The sequence below is a fragment of the Echinops telfairi genome, unplaced genomic scaffold, assembly GCF_000313985.2.
Source record: "Echinops telfairi isolate 266 unplaced genomic scaffold, ASM31398v2 ScPeMD7_3533;HRSCAF=4204_0, whole genome shotgun sequence".
NCBI classification, from domain to species: domain Eukaryota; kingdom Metazoa; phylum Chordata; class Mammalia; order Afrosoricida; family Tenrecidae; genus Echinops; species Echinops telfairi.
The window spans coordinates 85,683,186-85,700,379 of NW_022107431.1; the positions used below are offsets into that span (position 1 = coordinate 85,683,186).

At 47.0% G+C, this 17,194-nt stretch overlaps 1 protein-coding gene across 3 annotated transcripts in view; it reads left to right on the forward strand.

Moving 5' to 3' along the window:
• LOC101657756 (sine oculis binding protein homolog) overlaps positions 1-17,194 on the forward strand; it is a 206,149-nt gene that overhangs the window by 121,998 nt on the left and 66,957 nt on the right. For 2 of the 3 annotated variants that reach the window (XR_006680514.1, XM_045294709.1), the window contains exon 5: positions 1,156-1,251. The exons of the other annotated variant lie outside the window; for it this stretch is intronic. Coding sequence is in view for 1 of the 2 variants with exons in the window: in XM_045294709.1 (XP_045150644.1) it covers positions 1,156-1,251 (96 nt within the window). In the remaining variant the exon portion in view is untranslated. The remainder of the gene's footprint in view (positions 1-1,155; positions 1,252-17,194) is intronic. 3 annotated transcript variants of the gene reach the window in all.

Here is a 17,194-nt window from a genome sequence, read left to right on the forward strand (position 1 = left end):
AGAGGTAGTTCTCAGCTGCTCCCTTTGTGCTAGACATACATTGTATCTAAAGAGACAGCAGACAGAACAGACATACATTGTATCTAAAGAGACAGCAGACAGAACTACCCGCTGCTTCCGGTGCAGGCGCTCCCTGTGTTTCTCTCCTTTCTCCTAGTTCACTGGGGCTGTTTAAAAATCGGCTGGCGGGGAGCCAGGAGCTCATCATTGCAATGCAGTGCAAAATGGAATATGCATAATTCTATGCAAGCCATATGTGAGGGAGACAGCTCAGCTGTGACTTTCAGGAGGCCAGGAGAGAGAGAATGAGTGAGCGGCAGTTAGGGCTAAGATAAGCTGAGAGCAGAGCCCAGTGTAAGTGTCACCCAAGCGAACGGTTTAATGAGTGTGCTGCAGAACACACCTCCTTTCACCCACTTCTCCCTTCTCTCCAACTCCACACCAGCCTGGGGGAGGCTAGAAAGAGAAGACAGCGCAAGTGGTGTTGCTGATGGGTTCTGTGAATGCTCCATTGAAACTTCAGCTCTCAATGAACAGCATAGATCAAAATCACCAGACCTTTCCATGCAGCTTCTTAATTAAATATATATAGATATAACTTTTTTACTGCCTTTGATTGAAAAATCATTGTTCTTATTAGATCACCGCTCCGTTCAGATCTTTTATTTCAAAGCGGAGGGGAGCCACTTTCTCTCTGAGAGTATTACAATGCAAAACAATATAATGCTGCAAATTGCTTTCTCATATGGCCTTGCTATTTTGAAGGGTTTTTTTAAGTGCATTATATAGGATTGCTTAAGCATGCCAAAAAGTTTAAACACGTATGTATGTCATGTAAGCCTCAAAGTGCCACGAAAGCCACACGGAGGGGTGGTCCTCACCCACAGAGGGATTTGATTTTTGGTGTGTCTCAGATTGGTTTAACTTTCACACCAGGAAGTGGCACGTGCACACCCAACTATGTGAAGAAGAGAAAAAAATCCCAAGTTTGGAGATCTGAAACGGCGTACTACGTATTTAAACAAGCTTCTTAATAATGTTGTTATTTCTGGATTCCCGTTTGTTTAAATGATCTGAGCTGTTATGCTTTTAGCTTTTTTTTTTTTCCTTCCATTATTTGTAAGTCCCTAAATAGGCCATTATATTTCCCTTCAGGCTAGAGATGAAGATGGACATGCTGAAAAATTTCCCCAGCAGCACTATGCTAAGGAAACTCCAAGGCTTGCCTTCAAGAATAACTGCGAACTACTTGTAAGAATAACGTACTTACAACAAGTCTAGAATGTTACTGTAGCACAGTGAAAACAGTTTTTGAAAGGATTTGTTCATTATTACATAATTTATGAAGTATTACAGTTTTACTGTGTAGAGTTCTAAATGCTAATTCTGATATATTAATGATAAGATCTCAAATTGTTTGCAAATCTTTTATATCTGATGATAGTGCTTGAATGGCCCTGTTTTTATTAGCTTGCTTGGTACAGGGGTTGGTTGATAAGCAGCCATTTGGAGACGGGCTCATAAAGTTTAAAATGCCGAGAAAGACAGTTTATATACTATGTAACCCTACCCGGACCCCTCCTTCTCCTGGCTAATTGTACACTATTTTAGGAGACAACATTGTAATATTTTGTTCTGCTAGGAAAGAACAGAATTGACACACAGTCCTCCCGTTCGAATTCAAGTCTTCCTCCTTTCTCTTGCCAAACTCCGTCAGACACTCTGTCTCTCCTCCGTGGAAGGAGTCAAAGCAGTGACAGGTTCGGGGATGTTTACAAGTCGCGAGGAGAGGATATCAGCTGTGACAGAAGCTCCGCTCCGAGGCAGGGTTAATTTGCTGTTCATTTTAGCATGTACAGCCAGACGAGATGAAAGCAAGCGGGAATGCCGATTCTATTTCTATGAAATGAATCTGTTGGGACCTAGTGTTCTTGATGAGCTTTTGGAAACGAGGGCTCCAGGATGCATTTTCTGTTTACCTAAAGTCAACAGAGGACGGATCATCGTTTATGCCGCAGTCCAAGCACGCTTTCAAAAATGGAGCTTAATGAGGGATCTAGCTCCAGTATCCCTCAGTGTTCTCCCCTGTTCAATTGCATGAAAGCCAGTGTTTGCTCCCCCGAGATCAGCGGTCCCCAACCTCCCCAAGGCCGCGACACTTTCCTACAGGTCCTCATGTGGTGGTGACCCCCAACCATACCATTATTTTCATTGCCATTTCACAACTGTGATTCTGCGACTGTTATGAATTGGGCGACCCCTGTGAAAGGGTTGTTCGACCCCCAAAGGGGTCTCGACCCACAGGTTGAGAACGGCTGCACTCAATGGAAGCACCGTGAGAGACGGAGGGTGCTCGTCAGTCGTTAGATTGTGAGGTAGTCGACATGCTGCTGGATTTGGAAGGTTTGGGCTCAATATGGGAAAATTCCGCCAGATCTCCACACTAGGGAGCGGTCTGTGGACTGAGAGCTAACACAGACTGTTCTGTTCATTACAGACAAAATGTCCACAGAGCAGGAAGGACGCGCAAAGCGATCCAGTTCTGGGGGATCTTTGCTGCAGTCACTGCAGTAGCTGGCTGCCCAGGGACAGGGGCATTGCTCACTCCCCTGCATCCACCGTCGGCAGGCAAAGCTGCTACTGACGGTCGCAACCTTTCTGAAGTTTGAGCTCACCTGATATTTCAGCTTAGAGGCTTTAAACGTGTGCTCTAATGGGGAGACTGGTCGTTCATTTCCCCACCAGTAAGTCGGCGGTTCAAACCCACCAGCCACTCGTAGGGAACAAAAGGGAGGCCCTGAATTTTTGCCACCTCAGACACCCTACTGGATGGCAGCGGGTTTGGCTTATTTGGATGGTCATTCGTTTCAGCTCAAAAACTAAGCTTATGCCAGAATGCTTTGGGGAATAGCTCCCTTCTCAGAGAGCCGGTGCAAAGTAACACGTCTGATTGGATTCTTTTTTTCTATTGGTGGGGGCAAGACTTGACTGAGCCCGGATGTGGTCAGTTTATATAGGAGGAAGTACAATATATATGTTAATATCTTTTCTAGCTGTGTTTGGGGGGGCCGGGGATGTATGTTTAGTTATTGCTCTATGCTTCAACGCAATATTGTGTTGGCGGTGGTTTTGAGAGATTGGAACAATCCTTGTCCTTGCGGTCACCGTTAGAAATGCTTTCTTTGGGCCTGTAGACTTTGCTGTGATAAAAGTAAAAGGCGAGCAAAGAGGAAAAAACAAGGAAGCTTATTTCTCCGAGGAGAAATTCCAGTTGTTCTAGCAGCCAGAGCAGGCCTGGTGTTCGGCTGGTTGTGATGCCCGGAGACGTTAGGCTCCGATATGGAAGCGGCTTGTTCCTTCTTGAGAGTTCCTGGAGTTTTCTTCATGCCACTTCAAGCACCTTTCTAGAGACTCTGGCAGGGGAGATTGTAAGCGCTTTCTCAGCTCCCGGTGGTCCGACCTCTTTTTGCTGCAGCAGGGCAGTCCACTTGGCATTGGCGCTGCGGTGATGGTGGTGGGGAGGGCGCTTCCCAGGGCCTCCTAGGAGGAAGCGTTGGCAGGTGCAGGTGACGGGTGAGCGCTCCAAAGAGCCAGGGCACGAGGCTGGGCAGCTAATCCACGAGCCACTGCTCCGATGGCTGGAAAGGGCCAGGGCCAGGCCAACGGGACGGGCCTTGTCTGTGGCTTTTACCGTTGAAGTCGGACAGCCCCAGCTTCCCTGTGTTCCCCCTCCTTACCATCCGTTCCCTCCACTTCTGCTTCTTGGAAGGAGGCAGAAATATGAAGTAACCAAAACACAAACAAAATAAAATCGATGCCTGGCACACGCAAGCATTGACAAGGAAGGCCCTGACAAAGGGAGCGTTGGCTGATAGGAAAATCTGCTCGGCAACTAGATTTCCTGCAGGGTATTGATTTTTTCCCATTTGAATCCCAAACTGTGATATGTGCCTTCACACTTAATGCACAACACAGATGACTAGATATTTAGCTTGGGGGCCAAGATTCTGTAGTTGGTGATTGTGCAGCAATTTCCTGATGCTTTTTATTAATTCTGAAAGTGCACGCTGGCAAGATGAATGATGTTGTGGTAAAGCGGGTTATATTTGGTATGTTATAATCCAGTGTGGGCCCCATCTATCTCTTCATAGAGAGGAACACACATGCACACGTGCACGCACATGTGTGCAGGTATTTTGCTGGCACGTCTGAGTTTATGCCTAAAGCACAAAGAATTTCCAGTAAAGTAACAGGTAGAACGTTGGCATTATGTAACACTATAGCAGCCTAGCTGATGACTGCCCAGAAGAGAAACATGAAGGGCAGTCATGCGTGCCTCGTCATTGCTCCAAATTCCAACTCCATGACGGACTGGTTCCCCTCTCACAGCGACTTCATTCTTCGGGGACCGGAAGACCCTTATCTTCCCCCATTAAACTGCTCATGTCACTAGCGGAAGCTGCTGAGTTAGGCGCCGGAGTGAAAAGAGGACCTTAAACATACTGTGAACTTAACCATGGGCTCTGGTCAGCCAGCGAGCTTCTCAGTTCCAGGAGTGAGACTTTGCGGGAACACGACACAAGCTGGGTTCGTAGAGGGAGACGCTAGATAGCGGGAGGAAGAGGGCTCTTGAGCGGGCTTGCGGGAGGTACCGAAGACAGCTGAGCTCTTGCTCCAAGTGTGTTTAGGATCCACTCAGAGGAAGGTTAAAGAACGAGGAGGGGGTGGGGAGCAGCAACGTCTTTGTGTTATTTGGTCTAGGTCAAAGGCAGGGTTCGGAAGTCTGAATGGGGAGGTCTGTCCGGGGAGGGAGGGGACTAGTAGCTGGTTTGCCTGGATCCCAGACTCCTGAGTCACCACCAGACAGAGTCTCAGTCCCTTTGGCTTTCCCTCCGGAGGCTGTAGCTGCAGTGGGAGGAAGCCGACACTGGGAAGCCAGATAAAAATAACACCAGGGAAGAATTCTTTCTGGTCACTGACAAAGCCAGTGTAGAAAGAAGAGGAAAATAATGTTAGTTTTGTGGTCTTGTGATCAGAGTCAGTGGGGAGGAGAGATGTCTGGGCAGCGCTTGTGTGGGCTGAGTTTCCCGTCTCATTTCCTGGAGGAGGTGGGCAGGTGCATTAAGCATGTAGGGGAAGCTTTCCTCGTGCAGTGGAACTGCTCTGTGTTCGTGCAGTGTTCAATCCACGAGAGATCTCAGAGCATCATCTGTGTGCCAGGCAGTGTTCTGGGCCTCGCAGGTGGGGGCAGAAGATAGAAAAACCGTCTGTTCCCTGAACCAGCTTAGAGGGCAGGATGGTCTAAGGATGGTCTATAGGATGATCTATAGGATGATCGCCATCAAGAATGTGGGCTCTCGGGTCTTCCTGGCAGTCAGACTTTTGCCCCAGCTGTTGTCGCCCTTGTTAGGCACTGTGGACCTGGTTCTGACGCAGAGTATGGGACAATGAAACCTCCCCGGCCCGGTTGCCACCCCACAGTCATTGCTATATTTGAGCCCATTGTGGCAGGCCGTGTATCAATCTATCTTGTTGAAGGGTTTCCTCTTTCTCACGCCCCGCTACTTTCCCAAGCACCGTGTCCTCCTCCAGGGACGGTCTCTCCGGATGACAGGCTCTGAGTCTGGGAGAGAAAGCCTCACCACCCACCCTCCGAAGGAGCATGCTGGTGGCACGTCCTGTTTTCACGCTTCCGACAAGCCATGGCGTGTTGCATGGTCTTTGCCAGCATCGTAATTCACAGACGTCTCTTTGGTCTCCGTTGGCCCTATAGAGAAGGCTTTTAAACCCATTGCCCTGGAGGCAGTGCTGACTCCTGGGCTCCCCAGGAGTCAACCCCATGACAGAGTCAAACTCCTTCGCAGGGTAGGGGTCTGGTGGTGGCGGCTGGGTGTTAGTTGAGCCCAGGAGACAGAGCAGAAGGGCTCCTAAGGATTGGGAGGCTGTTGCGTTTGCAGAAGCATGTCACCTGGGCTTTCTCCTGTGTAGCCCCGGGGTGGGGGCCTGCACTGCCATCCTTGTGGTTAGCAGAGAAGCACTTCACGGTTGCACCGCTAGAGGTCCTAGCCACTCAAAAACACAAAAACCAATCAAACCAGTTGCTATTTTGTCTGTTTCCACTGGTGGTGAGCGTGTGCGTGTGCCTGTGCGTGTGCATGTAGCTGGGCGCCGTAGGATTTTCAAGGGCTGATTTTTCGGAATTAGATAGCAAGACTTTTCTTGTGAAAGACCTCTGGGTTGGCTCAAGCCTTCACCCTTTCAGTTAGTAGCTCTTTGGACGACCCAGGAACCCCACCTTGGCCTCAAAGGCTTTGATTTTATGGGGGACACATCTGTGTCATGTCAGATAGCATCGCTGTTTTATTTCATTGACCTCCCTGAACCTTAGCTTGTCAGCTGTAAAATACGGTTAAATTTTATAGGTCTGTTGGAGTAATCAAACTTTACCAGGGAAGATACCGTTGGCCTAGACCTTACACGGGTCAGAGTTTTATAGTTGGATCTGGGGAAGGGAAGGAAGCATTCCAAGTAAAGGGATGTAGCCATGGAGATGAGGAAGCCCAGGCATAGATAGACCAGGACCCCAGTAGGTAACCTGAGTTGGTAGCGCACAGAATACCTGAAGGGTAAGGAGTGAACAGGCAGGTGGGGCTCCTTGCAGGGATCTCAAATATTGTCACTGCCTGGCCTTTCCTATTTCTCCTTCAAGGACAGTCTGAGCACTTTTGTAAAACTAAAAACATAAAACTAGTAGAGAAAGTTTCTGAGATACACCAAAGGCGAGCAGAGGTGAGTCATTGAATGAATTTCCATCTCCAGCTTCGAGTTATCACCTAGGGCTACTCTTGTTGTATTAATTTATCAGCCCCCCCTCTTTTCCTGAATAGATAGGGTATTTTGTTTATTGGGGGGTGAGTAGGCAATGCTAAAAACTTTAGCCTCTTGCTTCTCTGTGTAGGCGGAAAAATGCATCAATACCGATTCAATTGGGGCATGGGGGTGGGATCCTTGGCTTGGGACTTGGTTCACTAAAACTCATGCCTGGTTTATGCAGGGGCCTCTCCCTTCTTGTTCAGCTGGGCCTTGGAAAGCGTGGACCCTCAGGGCAACGTTGAAAAACCTTTAGAAAGACACACCACAGCGCCAGGGGTGACCTGACTCTCCTTCACTCGCAGACCTTGATCTTGTTTGAAATAAGATCAGGTCCCTTTGCAGCCCAACCTAGCTCACCGAGTACACGCTGGCCTGGTCACGACAGTCAGTGGGGGAGGTTTCCAGGTATCAGCTATTACTCGGACTTGCCCGCTAGCACACTTCCACTTTCCCCTAATAGACACAGCTGCATGTTATGTGAAGTTTGATAGGAGGTACCAAATAGGTGCAGTGGGCCAAAAGACCCTCACGTTTAACACGGTTGGTCTAACACAATGTCATATTCTTGCCCCCGCTCAAGGGGGATCTGTACACTGTGGCTTCGATGCCCCCACCGAGCAGCACAGGCACTGAGAGCTCAAATGCCCGGGGGCACACCTGGCTCCCCTCCCATCAAAGAGGACATTGCCTGACTGTGGTTCCGTGGCATAGAGGCTGGGCCAGTTTCCTGGAATCAGCGTCATAAACGAGCGAAAGGTGCAGAATGGCCCAGAAAACCCCAAGAACTAGTGGTTGCCTGGCAAGGATTGGCCTGCCCCATGGTTTTATTTCCCACCCACCCTTTCTCGATCCCTTTAGTCTGAGGGCATCCTGGGCTCCTATGGTTTCCTGAATGCATTTTTAGGAAAATGGAACTTTTCAGAAAAAGAAGTAACCATCTTAGACTAACCGAAGTCGAAACCTATTTCCCACCCGGCCCTTCCAACTCAGAGTGGCCCTTCAGGGGCCAGAGGAGAAGGGGCGTCTTCACAGAGGTAGAACATTGCATCCTTCTCCCTGCTGGGCTTGAAGGGCTGACCTCTTGGTGAGCAGCTGAGTGCTTCACCGCTGTGCCACCAGACTTCTTACCTTAAACAAAGGAACGGGCGATTCCAGTAGAGGTGGTACAATTGTGTCTCAGAGCAACCACCTAGACCTTGTGCAATTGAAAGGCGCGGATTCCATGTCAGTGTCAGTGCCCACTGTGCGTTCTTCCACTTCCATCTGTGCCCCTGCTCTCCACCTGTGTCTACTGCTTCTCGCTCAGACTCTTCAGCTGCCTGGCTTCCTCTGCTGCCATAGTTTTGTGGTTCTCCTGCACAATGATGCTCTGTACTTCAGTAAACTATCTCCTTTCGCGTCCCCATCCATGAAAACACTATTTCAGCTCAGTGTGTGTGTGTGTGTGTGTGTGTGTGTGTGTGTGTGAAGTGTCTTTATTTGAGGGTGAAGTCAGTTTTAGAAGGACTAAAATTCCCTAGATTCTGCTCTGATATGTGGGCGCTTTGGGGAGAGATGGGTAGGCGCTCTTGATTTGATCTGAGATCCTTGGTACTAAGCCATGGGGAATCTGCCTGTCCAGGGTCAGGGCCATTGCACCCAGAAGTCCGAGGCAGAATGATAATGGTTTGGTTTTCACATACCACCCTGTAGTGTCTCTTGGGGCTAGAGAGAAGTTTGGAGAACCACTCGTTCTCTAGGAGAGCCTCTGGGGTGTCTTGGAAGAGAGAGCCTTCACCCCTGCTCTGAAGACCAGTCCTCTGTGCCACTGGGCAAGATCTTTATCTTCCCTGAGCTTCCGCATCTTTATCAATGCAACTCGGAGAAATGCACCACCTACCACAGAGGGCAGTTTTGAGGAGTAAATGGGATCATTTGTGTGTGAAATACTTAGCATTGTGTTCGATGAGCAATCGTTTGCGGCTAATGAAATGACCAAGAAAGTGGCATTTGAGTAGCAAATCATGACACCAGTGCTGGGAGTACCTCCTTTATGCTCCAACTAAATGGTTTGGATTAGACCAAAAATGTAATATTGTCATTTAGGACGACCAGCTTCAGAAAGGTCCTTGAGCGTCACTTGCCTATGTAGAGCACTAGGCCTGCCTGCTGGCGGGGGGCTGATGCTGCTGATTTGTGAGATCCTGCAGTGACTGATTGGCATGTAGGCAATCAGAATTGAACATTTCCCCCAATATGATCACGCTGTTGTGGTGAAAAACCTGGATTCTTGAGCTAGACTGGTGTGCTTCAGACTCAGGGATCTCCCCCCTCCATCACAGAGTGAGCTGCCGCAGGCAAGCCAGGGAGTCTGTCCATGCGTCTCCTGCTGGGTAGGGTTGGTGTGAGGTATCACTGAGCAAATACCCAGAAGGGGCTTAGATGGGCATTTGGCCAACAATGGGTATTCAGTCAGTGTCAGTTACATTGTCGTGATTATGAGCGTTATTTATTCCAAGGTTTCTGCCTTTTAACCACACCAGAGACTAACAATTGGTCAGATTTTCCATCAATAGATTCCCTGAACATTTTGAGTATTCAGGTGCACACAACATCCACATTTCCTTCTAAACAATAGGAGTGAAATGGTGTGTGATGTAGCTAGTGCTTAGAGCTGACTATACATATGTGTGTATGTATGTATGTATATATACACATGCACACACGTGCATATATATACACATATACATCAATATATGTATATATAGAACATCTTTAAGGAGGACATTCTATATGATCCAAAACCTCCTCATCCTGCCCTACAAAAATGTCAAGTCTCCCGAGCCAAGGAGATGAGGAACACGCTTTGTGGGGTGCCTCCAATGTGCTCCCCATCTTTGTAAACCCCTTCTAGACCTTTCATTCTCACCCCAACTTGGCTTGGTAGATATTGTTTCCATTCTACACATGGGAAGTGCCAACTCAGAGGTGTTACTTAGCTTGCCCAGGACAGGGGTAGCAGACAGTCCAGAGAGCAGCTGACGGAGCCAAAGTTTACCTCTCATTTGTCTGATGATACTCTCCAGTCTGCACTCCTGCCACTGCTGCCTCCTTGGGGCCAGGGGCGGGGTCTGTCCATTATTCCCTCCCCGTACTGGAGAAGAGGTTCCATCTGTGGTGTATAAAAAAATGAATGAAGCCATTCATTTAGAACCGCTCTTCCTTGCTTCTGGATAGTCAAAATTCTTTTGTAGATGTCTGAAGAGTGTAATTCATTCAGAAAGGCATGTCACTGTTTCAGCATTAACCAGGCATAATGCATTGTGGGGGAAAGATCCAAAACACGATTGTGTGTGTGTGTGTGTGTGTGTGTGTGTGTACACAGTCATGTACCACATACTGCCCATTCGGCAACATCAGACAAGATATAGATATATATTCCCAAAAGGTTATAGTTGAGTTGAGAAATCACAGTTGGAGAGTGGGACATAGAAAATGCAACAGTTTCCTGTATGAAACACGAGTATCTCATGCTTCTTGTGTATAAAGCAGTTGGGCTCCCAGATGTATAATGGTACCATACATGCATAACCTATAACACGTTCATCTTGATGGTGATAATATATGTTTATGTGACTGAATTATGCATGTGTTTTGCTGCATTTTCTGTCCAAAGAGCTTACCATATTACAGTGTATGAGGGGGTACCCCCCCAAAAAAAACATCCCAGAATTTTTCCCCAAAGCTATGTATTTAAATTTTTTTACAAAACAAACTATCACCTTCAAAGTACCCTCCATTATACTTAATACATTTGTCAAATCTGCGATTACATTCTTGGAAACATTGTTCAAACTCATGTTTGGATGGCTGGCAGCACCTCCCTCATTGTTTTCTTCACCTCTTCTATGTTGTCAAATTGCTGTCCTTTCATGTCCCTCTTCATTCGTGGAAACAAAAAGAAGTTGCATGGAGTGAGGTCAGGTGAGTCAGGTGCATGGGGCAAGAGAGGCATGCTGGTTTTTCCCCCCACAACTGGCACACTGAGATGGCTGTATGAGCAGGTGCATTGTCGTGGTGGAAAAACCAGTCCCCTCTGCCACAAACCAGGCCTTTTTTTGGTCGCACACTGTTATGCAATCCTTTCAGAACCTTTAAATAGAAAGCTTGATTGACAGTCTGACCTGGTGGAACAAACTCCAAAGGCACTATCCGCCTCACATAAAAAAAAATGAGCATTGGGGTTTTTGTGTGGTACCCTGCTGCAACTCATAGGCAGCAGCACCCGTTTCTGGTACATTTCTTGAACATTGCAGAATTATCTCTTTATTTGATTTTTCTGTTGAAAACAGTACCGAGGAGTATACCCTGGCTCCCAAACTCACCAGGAGCAGCACTACTGGCAGCAGCATCAAGAGCAAGGAAGGAGTATCTATCTGGAAATGAAACAAATGGTTGCTAAACAATGCGAAGGTGGAAAATCAGTGAATGCTACTGCTGGCAATTTAGGCTTGTAGCACTCAACAGTCATGATGGTCCTCCAGAGTAAGACAGAATTCTCCAACCTGCCCCCTGAACGCTACCTGGCTAGCTGAATCAGGCAGAGGGGGCTTCTTTCGTGATGTGGGTTGTGGGCCAAACACGAAAGCGAAATCTCTCAGCGGAAGACCATCCCTTCTAAGGCACTAGGAAAAAGTGGGCACAGATTACGATATGGTATTCCCACACATCCAAATCACATAAACCCTGCTTCACAGAATGTATATTGATAATTCAGCAATGCACGATAAACCAAAACCCAAACCCAAAACCTAACACACTGCCAAGTTTTCTCGAAATCATAGTGACTCTATAGGATAGAGTAGAACCGCTCAAAGATATTTTAAGGTTGCAAACCTTTATGGAAACAAACTGTCTCATTTTTCTTCATAGATCTGATGGTGTGTTTGAACAACTGACCTTTCAGTTAGCTTAATTGACTGTACCACAAGGGCTCCTGAGTTATCTATCTATCTATCTATCTATCTCATGATACACACACACATACAAAATGGGGCTTCAAAAAGTTTGTTGAAACATTTTATTACCTTTTAATTCCATTTTCTCACAACTTTTCTCCTCATATATACATCTATCTGTGTGTATGTACCTAGAGGTATAGACATTGAAAACCCAAACCAAGCTCAGTGCCATCAAGTCAATGGTGACTCATAGTGACTCTTTAGGACAAGGTAGAACTGCTCCTGTGAGTGTCTGAGATGGTAGTTGTTTATGGGAGTAGAGAGCCCTGGATTTCCCCCCCGCCCCCCATGTAAGAATGTGTGTGCGTGTGTGTATGGAATTCAGAAAGTTTAGAATACATATATACACACACATAGCTGCAGACCACAGAAATGTATGTACACATTTCAATGTGATGCATTTCAGTGTACTTTTAAAATCTCATGACAAGGGAGTCTATGTGATAAGAACTAAGTTTGCTCTTGAAGGTGTTGAACAGTAAGACCATTGTCAGGTTTGCACTTGGCTACTCAACTCAAGGTTGGCAGTTCAAACTCATCCCCTGGCTCTATGGAAGAAGGGTTTGTCAGTCTGATGCCGCAAAGCTTCAAAGTCAAAACTCAAACTCACTGCAGTCATGTCAATCCTGACTCATAGCGACCCGCTAGCCCAGGGTGGAACTTCCCTTGTGGGTTTGCGAGACTGCAACTCTTTACAGGAGGAGAAACCCTCATTTTCTCTTTTGGAGTGGCTCGTGGTTTTGAACTGCAGACATTGCAGTTAGCAGCCCAACATGTTACCCACTACGCCAATCATGGAAACCCTATGAAGTAAGTTCCACACTGTAGCACATGACTTCTCATGACTCAGAATAGACTCGTCAGCAATGGGATGGGTTAAGGCCTCTTTTGAAAAGACTTGAGCAATTTTGATCTTGTACCACTGTATTCCGTACTGAACCGATCTGTGTGCTTTGTGTCTGCTGGTCATGAAGGAGCATAGGGAGCTAAGTGTCAGTCATGTTCCCTCTCACTGTTTTAACTGCCAACTCAAACCAAGCCCATTGTCACTGAGCCGATTCTGACTCATAGCAACCCTATATCAGGTTTCTGAACCTATACATTTTTATGGGATCAGAAAGCCTCATTTTCTCCTTCAGAGCAGCTGGTGGGTTTGAACAAACTGAACACTCACTAAATGAATCAAGAAAATGAGCTCTCGGGGTCTTTACAGAAACTTTGGATTACATGTCCAGTAAAACTAGGCAACCAGATAAGCAATTAATTTTCATGTAAAAATGCACTAGTAACAAGCCAGAACCAACATTAACCTCACTCAGTCACAGGCCTAGTTTATGATTAGAACCACAAACTAACGGAAGTCTCTCGGGAGACACAGGGAAAGGGGCTCCGAGTATTTGGAGTTGAGAAGAATGAACTGTGTGGGGAATAGGGAGGCAGGAATAGAAGATCCCGGGAGGGGTGGACATGATGGGGGAGTGGTAAGAAGACCTTTTAAGAAGGAAAGAGGGAAGAGACCCCAAGACCCCCTGCCATCGAGTCGATTCCAGTTTACAGGGACTCAAGAGGACATAGTAGAACTGCCCCGGAGAGTTCCTGTGACTGCCATCTTTACCAAAGCAGACTCACGGGTCTTTCTCTTGAGGAACAGCTGTTGGGCTTGAACCGCCAACCTTTTGGTTAGCAGCAGAGTGCTTTGACCACTGCCCCAGCAGGGTTCTGTAAGAAGGAAGATCCCAAACCAAACCAAGCTCACGGCTGTCAAGTCGATTCTGACTCATTACCACCTTATATAGGGTTTCTGAGCCGGTAAATCTTTACAGGAGCAAACAGATTCATCCTTCCCCTAGGGAGCTGCTGGTAAGTTTGAACCATCAACCCTGTAGTTAGCAACCAATACCTAGCCAGGGCTTTGTAAGAAGGAAACTCACTGCCACCGAGTTGGTGCTGCCTCCTGGTGACTGTAGGACAGGGGAGAACTGCCCGTGAGTCTCTGAGACTGTAACTATTTAGGGGAGTAGAAAGCCTTGTCTTTCTTCTGCGGAGTGGCTGGTGGTTTTGAACTGCTGACCTTGCAGTTAGCAACCCAATGCATCACCACTATACCACCAGGGCTCCTTAAGAAGGAAAATAGAGGCTTATAATTAATTAAACTGCAAATAAGCAGGTCCAAGTAAATAAGAGTTTCTAAGATACTGTGTTTGTGCATTGCATTTAGGCCTGAAGTCTCCCACAGGTGTGGTTTTGGTGCATTGTTGGGTGGCCACGTACCTATTCTGATGCATCAGGCTTTCCTGGAGGGCCCCCTGCTGCAGGCTGCAGACAGCCAGGACTGGATGCTGTTACCAGGGGACAGCAGCATGGTAGTAGCAAGGGCAGTGTCTGTCTTGCTATTCACGGTCACTCGAGACCCATGCACCCACGCGATGGCAGGGATTTGAAGCTGCTCCTCCAGCTAACATTTTAACATCTCAGAAAGGGCAGTGGCATATTACGTCAATGACATGTCACTATCTAAATGGCAGCGTTTTTTTATTTTTCTTTTTTTGCTGGGTTTTAACCCAGCAACAAAATCCACTGCCCTTGAGTTGCTTTAATGCTATTAAAGTGGCATCCGTGTGATGAGCTATGAGGGCTGGGGCTCACCGATTCTGTGTTAAATGAGTGCACATAGTGACATGGTGCAGGCAAAGGGGAAATGCTTAAGAGCTGGTATGGACCGTGTGCCTGCCACCGATGAGGATGGTGTGCAGGGGTGGCCTTTGGTTGTCTGGAGTGCCCATTTTTTGTGTGTGCCATTTTCCCTTTGGCGAAGCCGATGATGGCTTGGCTCATCCTTGCAAGTGAAAGGTTGAGCCGGTGAAGACACACTAGATAAGCCGGGTTTAAAACGATAAAGAGCATATTTGCCCTAAGTGGTCAGAAAATTGCCGCGCGTTCTCCTTTGGATTGCATGTCCCGTCAATAGTCCTCTTGAAAATTCATGACGATATCTTGGTAGAGGAACAATGACATCTATCTCCCAGCCTCTGTGTCTGTCTTTCTCTCTCTTGAAACAGAATAGCTACAGAGTTCAAGAGGATAAAATATGCTTTCATAAATGAGAGTCCCTTATCCAACACCATCATCCTCACCACTGTTATCTCTTACAGAGGTACCCAGCCTACAGACGAGGCAGGCACACATAGAGGCCTCTCTTTCACTGTGAAGAGCGTTATCATCCTCAGTCAGGCTACCGGTCTAAACACTGTGAAGCACCATGCACTTTTTGGGGGTGCTCAAGTCTCAGTGTAGTAGTTTGGTTTCCTCTGGAGGGAAAACTTGACTCTAATTCTAGTCCTTCAGCACATGGGCCAGGATCTGTTAAATGCATCGTTGTGTGAACAGAACAGGAGAAAAATCACATAAACTTTGTTCAGGAGCAAAGCCTGGAATGGGAAGAGAGGCAACATTTAAACGGTGAGGAGAACTGTCCCGAAGACTAAAAGATGCGTAATTTGGGGATATTCCTTATTCAAAGGGACTTCAACAACTTTGTGGAAAAATTCCATTACCGTTCGATACCACTTTCCTGCTAACTTATTGAAGCCTGGTGCATGCCGATTTAGCCATGTCAATCAAGTATTTTCATTCATTCATTCACCGCCATCAAGTCGATTCCAGCTCATAGTGACCCTGTAGGGCAGAGTATAGAACCACCCCTGTGGGCTTCTGAGATGGTAACTCTTTATGTGCGTGGGAGCCTCGTCTTTCTCCTGTGGAGTGCCAGTGGTTTGGGACTGACGACTTTGTGGTTAGCAGCCCAACGCATAGTCTACTCTGCCACCTGTCAAGTGTTTGAACACTTCTAGATTGTCAGATCAATGTGTAACGACTCTATCCCACAGAACTACACCGCTTGGGGTTATTAATATATTTATAGGGAGCCCTGGAAGAACTCCTGATGGTGTAGTAGGCTATGCATTGATTGAGCTGCTAACCACAAGGTTAGTGGTTCAAACTCACCAATTGCTCTGCAGGAGACAGATGAGATTGTCTGCTCCCATAAAGATGTAAAAGTCTCTGAAACCCAAAGGGGCAGTTCTACTTGGTCCTGTAGGGACGCGCTGCGTCGGAATAGACGCAATGGCAGCGAGTTGAATTTTGAGGGAGTCCTGATGACACTATTGAGCAAGTACTGGGTCTCCAACCCACTGCAAGGTGGGCAGTGGAAGCTCACCAGCCACTCCTCAGGAGAACGATGTGGCTGCTTATTCCTGTAAAGGTTTATAGCCTTAGAAACCTATATGTGGTTTCTATGAGTTGGAATCCACACCACCGGTCTGTTGATTTGTCATACCGTGGAGCCTTTCGTGTTGCTGTGATGCCGAAAGCAATGTCGCTGGTGTTTCTGGAATTGACTCAATGGCAGTGGCTTGGGGTCATATATGTACTAGATACGCTTGAAAATACACAACATCATTGTTTGATGCCCATCTTGTTGTGTTGTTAGTGCTACTCATGGTGACTTTGTGCACGACAGAAGGAAGCACTGCCTGGTCCTGCACCTTCCTCGCAATTGGTCTTAGTTTGAGCCCATTGTTGCAGCCGTGCTATCAGTCCCTCTTGTTAAGGGGCTTCCTCTTCTTCCCTGTTCCGCATCTTTACCAAGTCTGATGTCCTTCTCTAGAGACTCCCTCTTCCGACAACTTGTCCAAAATCCGTGAGACAAATCTCAGCAGCCTAGCTTCCCAGGAGCTTTCTGGCTCACTTCTTCTTTTGGCAGACCATGGCACGTCCAGTGTACTTCTCCAGCACAGCAGCTCGAATGCATCCATCCTCCTTCCGTCTTTCTCACTTCACCTGGGGTCCAGCTTTCACGTGGAGATGAGCCTATTGAAAATAACATGGCTTTAGTCAGGTGCACCTTAGTCCTCAAAGTAACCTCCTTGCTTTTCAACACTTTAAAGAGATCTTGTATCACATACTTACTTTATACAACGTGTCATTTGATCTCTTGACTGCTACTTTCATGGGCATTGGACTGGGGTTCCAAACAAGTTTAAATCCTTGACATCGATCTTTTCTTTGTTTATAGTGATGTTGCCTCTTGGTCCAGTGGTGAGGATTTGGGTTTTCTTTACATGGAGTTGTAATCCACACTGAAGGCTGCCCTGCTTGATCTTCATCAGCAAGTGCTTCAAGTCTGCATATTGCATGTGGCTAATAAGTCTTCCTCCAATCCTGATGCTGCATTCTTTCCTTTTTATCCAGCGCCTCTGATTATTTGCTCAGCATATAGAATGAATAAGCATGATGAGAGGATAAAACCTTTCCTGATT